Below are 16899 nucleotides of genomic sequence, written 5' to 3' on the forward strand. Positions count from 1 at the left end.
AATAACTGATCTAGGACCAGTTTAATTATTCACAAATAGATCCCAACAGAAACTCTGTTTTAGGACCAGTTTTTACATTCCTCAATAGATCCCAACCTAAACACAGATCTAGGAGCAGTTTAAAAGTTTTCCAGTAGGGCCCAACCTAAACACTGATCTAGGACCGGTTTAAACATTCCCCAATATATCCCAGCCTAATATTCCTTCGACCTTGGGGTCTATTAAGTCGCTCGCAGTACCAGAATAGACTGAGTGTGTAGTTTGATATGGAAGAAGGTTCAGAGAGGTAGAATCTAGGATCAGTTTTATCGGTTGACTTTCAAAGTGATTGAGAAAGAAAGAGGGAATACGTCAGAGAAAGGCCAATACATGATTGAAAGAGAGAAACTGATGAGAACATTCAGCCATTACAGAATTTATTTAGTGAATGAAAACATTAAGTGTTGCTGTGCAGATGAATGCATGACATACCTGAAACTCTGAGACATGGAAATTACATGTTCCAGTGGGTGTAGAGAGAGAGCCACTGAAGAACAATTCTCAAGAGGTAAACGTCTCATGTAATTACTGAGCATAAAGTCAATTCCATAGGGAAAAAGTGAATTCATATTGGGAACAACCCAAATTCACGTTGGGAACAACACATCATCAGGTCACAGGGAACTACACGTCATCAGACCGTTGCAGTTTTCAACACATTCCTGTGTCCAAACCAACTATATATGCACCAGATTTCTGACTAGCTATCTAACTAGAGCCTAAAGAACATCAGCTCCTCAGGTGGGGGTTATCACTGGTTAAGGCAGAATCTTTGTCTTAAATTTAACACATGCAAAAAGCAATTACAAAACCTCAAATACATATCACAAAGGCAATATAAAATAAAAACATTCAAAAGAGGATATAGCATGAAAAACATTCAATAAAGAAAGACAATGGCAAAAAACTTAAAAGGTCAAAAACAAACATTGGTTCCCAACCTTTTTTGGTAACTATTCCACCCAATTTTGCTTTGCCTGGTGTATACCTGTTATTTTTTTTTAAATGCACAATAATTTTTTTATTTGGGAAGTAATTTAATGTGTGGAGGGCACAGTTCTGAGCAACTTCTGTTAGATCATAGGGATCTTAGTGGTTCTCCACCCTGCCTGTCTGTAGGTTAAATATAGGTTTATAAATACACTGAGTGCAATTTATGGATCTCCAAGATTTGAGGACCAATCTACTTTCTGATAAAGGTAGAGATGATGTGTACTGCATTCCTCACCTGTAATAAAGCACCATGATACATGGCATCTAATGGACATCTAAATAAATGAATCTAAAACCTTATCAAACACATGACCCCTAATCTAAAACCTTATCAAACACATGACCCCTAATCTAAAACCTTAATGCATGTCCACTGGTCATGACAGACCTGACCTAGTTCTATACAAAAAGCCCATCTTAATGCAATTTATTTTTTAACCAACTTGCTTTTTCTATGAAAACGTAATCAGATTTCCAGATACTTATACTTCAGCGTTGGCAAGAATAAATCATCAGAAAGATTCACACGATTTAGAAACCAGAGTATTTACCTGAGTTACAGTACTAGTCTGAAATCAGTACAGGCTTTTTGCAATGCTGTAAAGGCAGATTGGCTCTAAGAATGTTTTATTTTTGAATAACTAAACCGACATCCTTTGATGTACATCGTGAAGAGATCTGGACCCGAGACGAGTGTCCCCTGGAACACCTTTCATTAACTCCATAAAAACTAGATTTTAGAATCTTTGAGAGGTACCAGACAGATTAAAATGTGGATCAATGTCTCTGCCATCAGCAAACTGCAAGAGAAAAACATGAACGTAACTATTTCATGTAAAGGGGTGAGATGTATTTCTAAGTTGTGGTATTTCTATGTAAAGGGGTGGGACTGTAGGAGAAGCATAGGGGTGGAGGGCCACTTCCTGTGTGTCGCTGTTTGATGAGGTCAGACAGGAAGTGAAGCACACAGAAGTCGTCCTCCTCGCTGAAGCCCCGACCACACAGGAAGTTCCTGCAGTGCTGAGTGAGCATGCTTCCCCTCCCCCTGGGAATGCTGGGACACTGGAGGGCAGGTGGGGCCTTGCAGATGGGTGGTGTCTGACCTCCCCCCGCAACTACAGGTGAGGGGTCAGGAGTGGAGGAGTACAGGGAGACGGTGTAAAAGGTGTAGAAGAAGGCCTTTGCAGTCAGCTCCATCAGACAGCTCTCTAGGTGGAGCAGGTAAGTGCTTCCATGCCCTGCAAAAATATGAATGCGCTCATAACCAAGAGGGTCGGGGGAACGAAACGTCCCCACAACATTTATTGAAAACAATATATTCATGTTTTTTACCATAATTTTTACTACAATGCAGCATATTTGCTGTTAGCCAATCGGTGACTCAGAATCTATCACACTTGGTGTGTATTGGTAACTTAACACGGTTTTATGTCAACACATACAGAGCCTGCAGGGTTATTGGTCAATATAAAAATAAGATTGTGAATATTATTGTTTTTGTTTATCAGCTAAAAGTTATATCAATCTGACCTTCATAACAAAACTCGTCATCAAGAAATAATTACTTTATTCAAATATATATAGGGTGCCAAAAATTCTGGATAAATGTACTGCGAGGCTCATGGTGCTGCCACAGACATCTACAATCTACAAGTCATTTAACAGACATTCTTATCCAGAGAGGTAAAGGTCTTGCTCAAGGACACACTGACAGTCTTTTCACCTTGTCAGCGTTGGACTTTCAATCTTTTAAATACTGGATCAATGCTCCAATCACCAGGCAGTCTGCCACCCCATTAAGATGAGCCTCCAGGTACATTTCCATGTACAACAACAAGAAATTCACTAGCCTATCAGAGCGCGGGGGTCAGCCAGCCGGCCAATGAGGTGTCCTTGGTAGGCGGGGCTTCTCAGTGTCTTCTGGTCTAGGTCAAGCACAGCCAGGTAGCGTCTGTAACGAGCCAGAGAATGAAGCATGCTGGGAGTTGTAGGAGAGGACGTCCTAGAATAGAGAGGGATGTTGTAGATTATTTATTTGTTTATTTACATTTTGGATATCTATAGTAGTGTAGGAGGAGGGTGGGCTGGAGGGAGGAGGAGGGTGGGCTGGAGGGAGGAGGGAGGAGGAGGGTGGGCTGGAGGGAGGAGGAGGGTGGGCTGGAGGGAGGAGGGAGGAGGAGGGTGGGCTGGAGGGAGGAGGAGGGTGGGCTGGAGGGGGGAGGGAGGAGGAGGGTGGGCTGGAGGGAGGAGGTGGGTGGGCTGGAGGGAGGAGGAGGGTGGGCTGGAGGGGGGAGGGAGGAGGAGGGTGGGCTGGAGGGAGGAGGAGGGTGGGCTGGAGGGGGGAGGGAGGAGGAGGGTGGGCTGGAGGGAGGAGGGAGGAGGAGGGTGGGCTGGAGGGAGGAGGAGGGTGGGCTGGAGGGAAGGAGGGGTTCATTTAGGATTTAGGGGATGTTTTGAACAAGGACCACCATGTCTCCACCTGTGGATTCCAATGAGCCTCCAGATGACCAGGTCTGTCAGCTGGAGGGGTGTGGCTAGGTAGGGCTGCACAGCATCGCCATAGCAACCAGGTGAGGGCAGGTAGAGTGAGAGGGCGGAAACAGTCTTCCTGACCAAACGCTCGTCTCCACCAATCACCACCAGTGGTCGGCCGGTGAGCAGGCAGAACACAGCATTCTGGTAGAAGGAGAACTGCCTGAGGAAACGAAGGGCTTCGAGTGCCGCTTTTCTTCTCTGGTGCTGCCGCCATCGTGGGTTTCTAGCACTGTGGACGCCATGGAGATGTGGGGGGGGTAGTGAGGGGGGTTCGGAGGAGGAAGGGGAGGTGCTATTGTAGCTAATACAGTCTGACGCCTCATCTACATTCAAATTGCAAGAGTTATCGCCATGCAACCAGCGTTCCTCTGACCCTTGACCTTTCACCTCTAATCTAAGGGGGAGGGCAAAGTTCACTTGGAGGTCAGGCACCAACCCACGCCTGCTGCCACACCCACCCTGACCTCTGACGAATCCATTGGCATGGAAACCCTGGTCCAGCTGGGAGGAGCCTTCCACTGCCCCCTGCTGAACTAGAAACAGAAAATAAATCAAAATTATATCAACACACATCTGTAAGTCTTCCATTAAATAAAGCATCCATTAAATGAAACATACGTAAAACATTTAATAACATTCTGGTTGTCATCCACTACTCATCCACATCAAACCACACTGCTGTCTCATCCACATCAAACCACACTGCTGTCTCATCCACATCAAACCACACTGCTGTCTCATCCACATCAAACCACACTGTCTCATCCAGGGTTGGGATTAGGGTCGGGGGTTAGGGTTGGGGGTTAGGGTTAGGGTTGGGGGTTAGGGTCGGGGGTTAGGGTCGGGGGTTAGGGTCGGGGTTGGGGGTTAGGGTTGGGGGTAAGGGTACTAAGCCACTATTACCCAGAGTGTCCTGCAGCTGTGGCATGGGGGACAAAGTGTCCAACCTCTCTGACACATTTTCCTCCATTTCCTGGACTTCAATACCCAGAGTGCCATGGGGTCCAGCATTCGTTTCGTCTAGGTCCTTCCCCTGCACTCCACTACCCATGATGCTATGCAACTCCGGCTCCTCTTCCTTGATGGCGGTAAAGATAAGGTCGTCAGGGAAGATGGAGTCTGTCGTACTAATGACCTCGATACTGTCTTCACTGTTAGTGCGCCGCGCTGGGCTCCGCAAACCCCGCCTCATCCCCGCCTCTGTATGCCACCGCCCAACACCAGCACAGTCACTTTGACCCCACACATCTGCTGGTTCCCCTGGAGGAAAGATATATTACATATTGCAGGTTTGTGTACTATATAAACAATAACATACAGTAATTCTAAAAAGTATTCACCCCCTTGGACTTTGTGTTTCAACTAGGGATTGATTTATTGTCAATAACATTTCTGAGCACTGAATGGAGTTTCAGCCAATATAGATTACTGATCCAATACTGTAATTTTCGTTTTGTTGAATTGATACTATTGTCATAATTCTTGCATATGACTGAATTGTATGTCAAATAACTGTCTACTAACATCTTTCTCAATCTAAACCTTTGAAGAGGGACTGGCATCATTTGTACAACATGAAACAACACCACTATAGATATACACCATAACAACACCACTATAGATATACACTATAACAACACCACTATAGATATAAAATATAACAACACTACTATAGATATACACCATAACAACACCACTATAGATATACACTATAACAACACCACTATAGATATAAAATATAACAACACTACTATAGATATACACTATAACAACACCACTATAGATATACACTATAACAACACCACTATAAATATACACCATAACAACACCACTATAGATATACACCATAACAGCACCACTATAGAGCTACACCATAACAGCACCACTATAGAGCTACACCATAACAACACCACTATTGAGCTACACCATAACAACACCACTATAGATATACACTATAACAACACCACTATAGATATACACTATAACAACACCACTATAGATATACACCATAACAACACCACTATAGATATACACCATAACAACACCACTATAGATATACACCATAACAACACCACTATAGATATACACCATAACAACACCACTATAGATATACACTATAACAACACCACTATAGATATAAAATATAACAACACAACTATAGATATAAAATATAACAACACCACTATAAATATACACCATAACAATACCACTATATATATACACCATAAAAACACCACTATAGATATACACCATAACAACACCACTATAGATATACACTATAACAACACCACTATAGATATACACTATAACAACACCACTATAGATATACACTATAACAACACCACTATAGATATACACCATAACAACACCACTATAGATATACACCATAAAAACACCACTATAGATATACACCATAACAACACCACTATAGATATACACCATAAAAACACCACTATAGATATACACCATAACAACACCACTATAGATATACACCATAACAACACCACTATAGATATACACCATAACAACACCACTATAGATATACACTATAACAACACCACTATAGATATAAAATATAACACCACCACTATAGATATACACTATAACAACACCACTATAGATATACACCATAACAACACCACTATAGATATACACCATAACAACACCACTATAGATATACACCATGACAACACCACTATAGATATACACCATAACAACACCACTATAGATATACACCATAACAACACGACTATAGAGCTACACCATAACAACGCCACTATAGATATACACCATAACAACACCACTATAGATATACACCATAACAACACCACTATAGATCTACACCATAACAACACCACTATAGATCTACACCATAACAACACCACTATAGATATACACCATAACAACACCACTATAGATATAAATTATAACACCACCACTATAGATATACACTATAACAACACTAATATCAATCAATCAATCAATCAATCAAATTTATTTATAAAGCCCTTTTTACAACAGCAGTTGTCACAAAGTGCTTTACAGAGACACCCGGCCTTAAACCCCAAGGAGCAAACAACAGTACTATAGATATACCCTATAACAACACCACTATAGATATAAAATATAACAACACCACTATAGATATACACTATAACAACACTACTATAGATATACACCATAACAACACCACTATAGATATAAAATATAACAACACCACTATAGATACACACCATAAAAACACCACTATAGATACACACTATAACAACACTACTATAGATACTCACTATAACAACACCACTATAGATATATACTATAACAACAGCACTAAAGATATACAATATAACAACACTACTATAGATATACACTATAACAACACCACTATAGATATATACTATAACAACAGCACTAAAGATATACAATATAACAACACTACTATAGATATACACTATAACAAGACTACTATATATATACACTATACCTCTGAACTCTGTGTCCCTGAGGCCCTGGGTTCTATAGGATCTCTCTGTCCCCAGAACCTCAATACTCTCTCCACTGCTCACGCTGCCTGGCCTCGTCTCCATGGTTACCTCCTCTCCCTTAGGGTCAGAGGTCAGCACTGGCCCTTCACCTGTTTCCAGTTTGATGGACACTTCCTCCACGCAGGACATGAATGACTCAGGCCTGGGTGTCCTCGCTCCTGGCCAATCCGCTGTTCCTCCTCCTTCAAGCCCCACCCCTTCCTCTTCATCCAGCTCATTGTCCTCTTGGTCCCAGAGCTGAAACAGGAAGTGTGTGTGTGAGAGCTTCCTGGAGAGAGTGTGTGTGACCCGGCGGGTGTGAAGAACACTTTGGTCGCCACGGAGACGGCACTCTGCATTAGTCAGCTGTTCCATGGTCAGAGACAGGAAGTAAGCATCGCTCAGCTCGTCTAAAGGCTTCAAACGACGGTCAAACCGCTTTGCTGACCAGCCCCCTCCCCCTAGTGACACCCCGGAGACCAGCTGGGGGGTATAAGAGGGGGACGGGGGGTCAGGGGTCATGGGGAGGGATTCTGAAGTCGGGGAGGGTTCGTAGGGAAGGAAGCCAGGGTCTTGAATCTTTCTGTTTGGATAAGAAGTGACCTGGCGGAGGAGGGACCGGTGGTCCAGAATGGAACGGTCCACGTTAGCCAGCTCATTGGCCGTCTTCTGGGGCTCCACATCTTCCCTGATCTCTGCACTCTGATTGGCTGTGGTCTGTAGCTCCACCTCCTTCTGAAGGATGGAGCGTGTATATCTGTGGACCGAGAGAGGATGATTTTGAATGATTACAGAACACAGCGTCAGAGTGTGTATGCGTGTGCGTGTCTGTGTGTCTGTCTGTGTGTGTGTCTGTGTGTGTGCGTGTCTGTGTGTGTGCGTGCGTGCGTGCATGTCTCTCATCTTACTCCAGGTCTTGTAACTTCCTCTGCAGCTCATTAGCGAAAGCCCGTCGGTTTCCAGTCTTCAAGCACTCAGAGGCGCGGGAGAAGAGCATGGACAGCTCCTGGAAGTGTTGCATGATCTTGCTCTGGTCATGGGAGACGTAGGCCATGCAGAACGGACGCACGAAGCCTCGAGCCTCCAGGTCGTACAGGGTCAGGTGGTGGACGTAGGCAAACGCCCCCTCCTTAGAGTCACCCAGCACCACACAGGAGTCCTGCAGGAAAAAACACTACTTCACCAATACATTTTTATTCAATGCTCTTATATCCATTACATTATTTTAAATGACAACAATAGAACAATAACAATAAAGTCTATTCTATTCTCTGTTACAGGCTTCCTGGTGAGGCCAGATACACTCAGGGATTTTAAATATCCTTATTCACTCTCACTACATAGTTGTCTGGTGCCATGTCACAAGAATTTCGCTGTGCAGAATGATGCTGTGCTGTAACGTGCATTTGACAAATAAATCATGAAACGTGATCATATCAACATGCTGGTGTTCCTCAAAATGTAAACCTCAGGTTACCACTTTAAATTATAACAAATATCTATTAATATTTGACAAGTTACAAAAAACAGAGCATTTCATGTATTAAATGTTTTGCCATTGATGCTGCATTATCTTCACCTGAGATGAAAAAGTGGTGGAAGACAGAACAATCCCTGCTGTGAAATGTATCGCCCCCTAGTGGTGACGACAACCGGTGAAACTAAAACATTTTAAAATAAACATTTAAGAAAAACTGAGAGTAGGACTTGACAAATTTGAAGTAAAAACTATACATTTTGTACCTGGTGGGTTAAGTTCTCTATTTTAGATTTAAATAATTTAGCCATTAATCTCATCCAGAGGTCCGCCAGCTCTCTTTATCTAAAGGATCAGCAAGTCTATAGGCCACATGTATTTCTTTTATGAAGAAAATGACGCAGCATGATTTTAATGTTGCTAACTGTTGATTAATTAAGCTGTTTCATGAGAGATCTATGTCCCCTAGTCATCCATGTTAACCCTAACCGTCATCCATGGTACCATTTATGTTCCCCTAGTCATCCATGTTAACCCTAACCGTCATCCATGGTACCATTTATGTTCCCCTAGTCATCCATGTTAACCCTAACCATCATCAATGGTACTATTTATGTTCCCCTAGTCATCCATGTTAACCCTAACCGTCATCCATGGTACCATTTATGTTCCCCTAGTCATCCATGTTAACCCTAACCGTCATCCATGGTACCATTTATGTTCCCCTAGTCATCCATGTTAACCCTAACCGTCATCCATGGTACCATTTATGTTCCCCTAGACATCCATGTTAACCCTAACCATCATCAATGGTACTATTTATGTTCCCCTAGTCATCCATTTTAACCCTAACCGTCATCCATGGTACCATTTATGTTCCCCTAGTCATCCATGTTAACCCTAACCGTCATCCATGGTACTATTTATGTTCCCCTAGTCATCCATATTAACCCTAACCGTCATCCATGGTACCATTTATGTTCCCCTAGTCATCCATGTTAACCCTAACCGTCATCCATGGTACCATTTATGTTCCCCTAGTCATCCATGTTAACCCTAACCGTCATCCATGGTACTATTTATGTTCCCCTAGTCATCCATGTTAACCCTAACCGTCATCCATGGTACAATTTATATTCCCCTAGTCTCTCATCTTCATCCGCTTATCCGGTATTGGGTTACGGGGACAGCAGCTCCAGCAGGGGACCCCAAACTTCCCTTTCCCAAGCCACATTTGCCAGCTCTGACTGGGAGATCCCGAGGCGTTCCCTGGCCAGTGTCGAAATATAATCTCTCCACCTAGTCCTGGGCCTACCCCGAGATCTCCTCCCAGCTGGACGTGCCTGGAACACCTCCCTAGGGAGACGTCCTGGGGGCATCCTTACCAGATGCCCGAACCACCTCAACTGGCTCCTTTCGATGCAAAGGAGCAGCGGCTCTACTCCGAGTTCCTCACAGATGGCTGAGCTTCTCACCCTATCCCTAAGGGAGAAGCCAGCCACCCTTCTGAGAAAACCCATTTCAGCAGTTTGTCCTTGCGATCTTGTTCTTTCGGTCATGACCCAGCCTTCATGACCATAGGTGAGGGTAGGAACGAAAATTGACTGGAAAATTGACCAGTATATAGAGCTTTACCTTCAGGCTCAGCTCTCTTTTCATCCCAACGGTGCGGTAAAGCGAATGCAATACCGCCCCCGCTGCTCTGATTCTCCGGCCAATCTCCCCTAGTCATCCATGTTAACCCTAAACGTCATCCATGGTACTATTTATGTTCCCCTTGTCATCCATGTAAATCCTAACCCTGTGATTCATGTTACTATTTATGTTTGCCTAGCCATATATGTTAACCCTAACCCTGTCATCAGTGGTACTATTTATGTTAACCCTAACCCTGTCATCAGTGGTACTATTTATGTTAACCCTAACCCTGTCATCAGTGGTACTATTTATGTTAACCCTAACCCTGTCATCAGTGGTACTATTTATGTTAACCCTAACCCTGTCATCAGTGGTACTATTTATGTTAACCCTAACCCTGTCATCAGTGGTACTATTTATGTTAACCCTAACCCTGTCATCAGTGGTACTATTTATGTTAACCCTTTGAATCCTTGAATTTATGTTACCCGTCATCCATAGATCAATCTCTGTCCTACTCTCCTAACGTTAAACACATTATGAACGGGTAATGCTTTGGAAATAAGCCATAATCGACTCAATGGGTTTCATCCAACATGTCTCAGGTCCAACACATTGCCACAATCATACCTTAGATTTAGTCCTGTCACGAGAAATAGATATTGTAGATCTAATAATTTACCCCCAAAATCCTGGATTATCGGATCACTGTCTTATTACATTTACCGTTAAAACAAGAAATTCACTTGCCCCCCAAACAATGAGTTTCAAAAGCCGTACTATAAATTCTCGGATTACAAATAAATTCCTTGATATTCTTACTAGTTCGCTCTTAAATGACAGAGTAAATAAATCTGTAAACGATCAAATCGAGGATCTAAACTCAATACTGCGAAATACATTAGACATAGTTGCACCACTAAAAACTAAAGAAATACGCAACAAGAAACTTGCTCCTTGGTACACCGACAATACTAGAGCACTTAAGCAAGCCTCCAGAAAATTGGAGCGAAAGTGGCGCTCCACCAAGTTGGAAGTATTTAGACTAGCCTGGATAGACAGTACAGTACAATACCGAAAATCACTCACGTCTGCTCGATCAGCTTATTTCTCCAACCTGATTGAGGCGAACAAAAACAATCCAAAATTTCTCTTTGATACAGTTGCAAAGTTAACAAAAAAGCAAAGCTTAGCATGTGAAGTGGGTCTTCACTTTAGTTGTAATGAATACATGAACTACTTTGATGAAAAGATCGTCACCATTAGAAAACAAATAACTGAATCCCTAAATAGTTATGGTCCTAAAAATCTCGGTTGTCCGGAAAATTTCCGGAGCCTCCCTGATCAGGTGTCAATGGGGACACTTGAGTTTTTTGATACCGTATCGCTCGACACATTTACAAAATTTGTAATGAGTTCTAAACCCACAAACTCTCAGCTAGACCCGATTCCTACAAAATTACTTAAGGAGTTATTTCCTGTGCTAGGTCAGCCAATGCTGAACATAATAAATTGCTCCCTTTCCTCCGGATGCGTACCAAACTCACTAAAAATTGCGGAAATTAAGCCTCTTCTAAAAAAATCTAATCTAGATCCCGACATATTAAACAATTATAGGCCAATATCGAACCTACCGTTCCTCTCAAAAATCTTAGAAAAATGTGTTTCCCAACAACTGAATGCCTTCCTAAAGACAAAAAACATTTATGAAATATTCCAGTCTGGTTTTAGATCCCATCATAGTACTGAGACTGCACTCGTGAAGGTAACAAATGACCTTCTAATGGCCTCAGACAAAGGTTCCGCATCCGTCCTGTTGCTTCTTGATCTTAGTGCTGCTTTTGACACTATTGATCACTCCCTTCTCTTAGAGAGACTGGAAACCAATATTGGGCTACGTGGACATGTTCTAGCCTGGTTTAAATCTTATTTATCTGAAAGATATCAGTTCGTTAGTGTGGATGGCATATCCTCTGACAAGTCAAAGGTATGCTTTGGAGTTCCTCAAGGCTCGGTTCTGGGCCCATTACTTTTCTCACTATACATGCTCCCTCTGGGCGATGTAATCCGAAATCACAATATTAACTTTCACTGTTATGCTGATGACACACAGTTATATATTTCAATGAAGCATGGAGAAGCCCCTAAATTAGCTATTTTGGAAGCATGCGTTTCAGATATTAGGAAGTGGATGACAGAGAATTTCTTGCTCTTAAACTCAAATAAAACAGAAATGCTCCTTTTAGGACCCAAAAAACAAAGAGCGTTGTTAGCAGATCTCACTGTGAACCTCGACGGCTGCATGGTCGTATCCCAAAAAACTGTAAAAAACCTTGGCGTTACCCTTGACCCTGACCTCTCCTTTGAAGAACATATAAAATATGTCTCAAGAGTAGCTTATTTTCATCTTCGAAACATCGCAAAAATTAGAAACTTCCTATCAAAAACTGATGCAGAAAAATTAATCCATGCTTTCGTTACTTCTAGATTAGATTACTGCAATGCTCTTATCTCTGGTTATCCAGACAAATTAATAAATAAACTTCAATTAGTGCTGCACACAGCTGCTAGAATCCTAACTAGAACAAAAAAATTTGAACACATTACTCCTGTCCTGGCATCCTTACATTGGCTGCCTGTTAGGGTTAGGGCTGATTTTAAGGTTTTACTCTTAACCTATAAATCAATACATGGACTTGCTCCTACTTACCTTGCTGAAATGATCCAGCCATATATACCTACACGTAACCTTAGATCGCAAGACGCAGGCCTTTTAATTGTACCTAGAATTTCTAAACAAACAATTGGCGGCAGGGCCTTTTCTCATAGAGCTCCACTCCTGTGGAATGATCTGCCAATTAAGGTTAGAAATGCAAACTCAGTGCAAACTTTCAAGTGTCTACTAAAAACTCATCTCTACAGCACGGTTTATAATTAGGTGTAGCCTGGCCCGGGGGCGTGAAGGTGACCAGTAGGCTTGATACTGTCCACCCTTGCTGTCTTGCCAGGTGGGCTCTCGTCGCCACTGGGATGCCCTCCCTCCAATGCCCTTCGGGGGAAGAGTCACTGGCTTGTTGTTGATTCTCTATTGCGCACTTGTGCAGTTGGGCTGTACGCTACTAGCAATACTCGGCCCTCATTCAGGGGGGTTGCGGTTGGTGGGTGTCCCTTTGGTTGATGCCTGGCAATGTGGTTGGATTGATTTCCTGCCTGTTGGGCCCTGTCCGGGGCCTCCCCCGGGTAGGGCCACAGTGTCACCGGACCCCCCCGTCTCAGTTTCCAAGGTGTTACGCTGCTATATTATTGTGCTGGGGGACATGAGGGATGTACTACTAACTTTTCTCAGTTTCCTCCAATTTTAAATTTTAGAAAGAGATGAGGTCCTGGTCCACACCTGCGGATTACCTGGTTTGGGGGGACCGTTGCTGTTCCTGTCCTTGTCCACCTGGTCATACTTCTGACCTAGTCTAAAATCAAATATACTCTGGATTTAGCCAAGAGAAATTTATTTATTATTCCAATTGGACTCTTAATATCTCACCCGGCACAGCCAGAAGAGGACTGGTCACCCCTCTGAGCCTGGGTCCTCTCTAGGTTTCTTCCTAAAATTCGACCTTCTTAGGGAGTTTTTCCTAGCCACTGAAATTCAACACTACTGTTGTTTGCTCCTTGGGGTTTAAGGCCGGGTGTCTCTGTAAAGCACTTTGTGACAACTGCTGTTGTAAAAAGCGCTTTATAAATAAATTTTGATTGATTTTGATTGATTGATTGAAATAATGGTAATATTTCAATGTTATTTTCTGAAAACAGATCACATATTCCTTGTTAGTTTTGGTTCCTCATCAATGTTGTTATTTTCTAGGTTTCAGTTCCCTTCTACAGAAGCTAACTATGTCTTCTGTTCAAATCCTCCTAGATTTATCTGCTGCTTCTTAAAAACTATCAGATCCTATTCTGCTAAATGCCATAACTGTGTTGTGTGGCTAAATGCCATAACTGTGTTGTGTGGCTAAATGCCATAACTGTGTTGTGTGGCTAAATGCCATAACTGTGTTGTGTGGCTAAATGCCATAACTGTGCTTTCGGCACTCCCAAGTTGCTACTGTGAGATTAATGCACATCGCTTTGGAATAAACTGTCTGCAAAATAAGTTCTGTATGTTAGTTGTCAAGTACCAGGTTTTTGTCAGCTCTCACTGCAAAATACTATCAAAACAGGATTGGATCTGGAAACCCTTTGATTTCTGGTCTGCGTCTCTAAACCTTAGGTTACCTACCTCAGAGACTGCCAGACAGGGGTGGGGTTGAGGGGAGGGGCCAGTGGGCTGAGGGGAGGGGCCAGCTGTCTGGGGGTGTGGCTGAGGGGCAGGGGCGGTGGCCTGGTAGTCAACAGACATGATGCGGAGGGAGAAATGGTTGAGGTCGAAGGAGCCAATCACTCTGGGATCATCCGGGATGGTCTTGACAGGTATGGGCCCAACCTGAAACAGGGGAACACACAAGGTTATATTCATCCATCACTGTGCATTTTCTTACATCTCTTACTGATGCCATAGCCATTGTTTACACAGTAAACAGGCACTACAGACAATGAATAGATCAGCTGTTAGGGTCGTACCTGCTCAGAGAACTCTGCCACCAGAACAAAGTCCCTGTTGAAGGCAGACGGGGAGGACCATGGGTTAGAAGGGGGGAGGAGGGGTAAGGAGAACTCTTCCGGGAGGGCTTGGGGGTCTAGATACCCCCCATCCCCTAACCCCAGACTCCCCTCACTGGTAAAAGCCAGCACGTCAGGAGACCCAATCATGATGACAACAACCAAATGTCTCCGTGAGTCAGCTCCAGTAGAGTGTAGGCATCAGCAGTCAACCGACAAGACTAAACTCTCTGCCATGAGGTCCTTTAGCTTTTATGGCAGTCAGGGTCTCTGGGACAGTGTCCTGTCAGCACTGGAAGGGGGGATAACCTTTGGGATTCAGTCATCCATACTCACGCATCTATCTGTTCGGTCCACTTAGGTCCTCGTAAAATCTCCCTCCTTGCGGGGCGCGAGAAGATTGTTATTGCGCCGGTGAGTCAGCTTTGGCACCAGAGAGCTAACTGACAGTGTGACATGGTACCCGGTTTTAAAGTCTTGTTGCGCAGTTGAAACTTCTCTTATCCTCCTCTAACTAAAGAGCAACAAACGTTGTCACACGTTTACTTCTTAAATGTTCTAGGTCTTGGTAGTAAACAAAATATAATTCTCACGTGTAAAGACCTAACTGCTAACTTACTGGCAGGCTAGTAGCATACTGTCAACAACAGCTGTACAGTAGAAAAGACATGTCAACAAACACAAAGTAGCCCGCAACAGGAGCGCGAGAAGCTGATTCGCAGAGTCAAGTCACAGGAGCAACCTTTGCTCCGGCTCTTGGACGGTCCGGTTCCTCTTTTCTCTTCCGTAATAAACTAAACTGTACCTGGGACTGGCACGACAGAGAGACAAGTGTGTTACGTCTTCAGAGTAGAAGTCCGGCCATATTTAGGCATGTGAAAGCCGCCGGTGGTGCACGAGGAGTAGCTGTAGTTCACGCGCATTCTTAACCCCTAGTTGCGATGATGCGGTCTCGTGGCTCCTCGAGGAAAGTTGTGAACTCGTTGAAGAGGTGATGCACCGCCGCTGGTGACCGCCTGTCCGATAAAGATTTATTGATTCCTCGGCCAGGGACTGCAGGAAAGAAAACTGCGATTTGCAGGTGCCGGGTGGGATTTGTAGTTCAATCATAAACAGAAAAAATACAGTTTGAATCAACTATCATAAATAAATGATTAAGTAGTGTTCTACATATGGAACAGTGTGGAGTTTGGTTCGCAGAAATAAATTATAATGATGACGTCCTCCTTTCCCTCAGCTAGTAAGCCTACTTTTCTCTAAAGCGATTCATCTTTACTTGACACTGCTCATCGGCGTACTCATATTCAAAAATAGACACTATGTGGAGTGGAGTCATATTGAGTGTTGTAATATGGGAACGTGGGTATTTGTCAATTTCGGACCAGATCCAACCGAAATGTGTCTTCCGCTTTCAACACATTCCCTCCTAATTGGAAAGGTACCGTTTTGAGTATCTGGGCAGCAAGTAGCCTTGCTCAGGGACAAAACGACTGATTTGTTTCACCTTGCCGGCTCTGGTTTTTGTCTTGCAACCTTTCAGTTAGTGGTCTGATGCTCCAACTGCCTGGCCGGCGGTTGCCTCATACATTTTTGACTCCAACTCAGCATGTGGACACACCTTAAGATTGTAACAGAGGATAAGATCGACCACAAATGACCTTGCATCATTTAAACAAACACACTAATTCACAATAGTCTGTCAGTATAACATTATTTTCACATGATATATTGCGGTTTTCATCTTGTCTTATTGCCGTGTTATAGCAGTTAACTGATGAAACCGGTTGATGACACGAAGAGCAACCGCTAGTCAATGCGGGCAAAATCTGATCAAGGGAACGCCACCTCAGATCTCCAATGATACGTTATGGTGTGCGTGTGTGTGGTGTTTCGTTAATTTCTACGACCGCCAGTAATCTGTAACCAGCCAGTTTCTTTACATTGAAGACCTTCAGCAGACACTCTTATCCAGAACAACTCACCTGAAATGGTCAGACAGACATACATCACAATCATAATAAATTACATTATTCTTCAATA

The 16899-nt window shown here is 43.3% G+C and overlaps 1 protein-coding gene across 2 annotated transcripts; it reads right to left on the reverse strand.

The window, feature by feature from the left end:
- Positions 1-395: 395 nt before the first annotated feature.
- On the reverse strand, positions 396-16172 carry smcr8b (Smith-Magenis syndrome chromosome region, candidate 8b). Of its 2 annotated transcripts, none has more exons than XM_029122056.2 (8): positions 14821-16172; positions 14480-14683; positions 7997-8247; positions 7199-7845; positions 4471-4827; positions 3512-4100; positions 2883-3034; positions 396-2270 (listed from the first exon to the last, which is right to left on the reverse strand). In XM_029122056.2, the coding sequence occupies exons 1-8, from the start codon at positions 15007-15009 to the stop codon at positions 1888-1890; spliced, it is 2772 nt and encodes a 923-aa protein (XP_028977889.1). In that variant the 5' UTR covers positions 15010-16172; the 3' UTR covers positions 396-1887. The 2 variants fall into 2 exon arrangements, with proteins under 2 accessions (XP_028977889.1, XP_028977888.1); XM_029122055.2 differs by having other exon boundaries at positions 7049-7845.
- Between the last annotated feature and the right edge of the window lie 727 nt (positions 16173-16899).

Source organism: Esox lucius, chromosome 9 (genome assembly GCF_011004845.1).
Source record: "Esox lucius isolate fEsoLuc1 chromosome 9, fEsoLuc1.pri, whole genome shotgun sequence".
Lineage (NCBI taxonomy): Eukaryota > Metazoa > Chordata > Actinopteri > Esociformes > Esocidae > Esox > Esox lucius.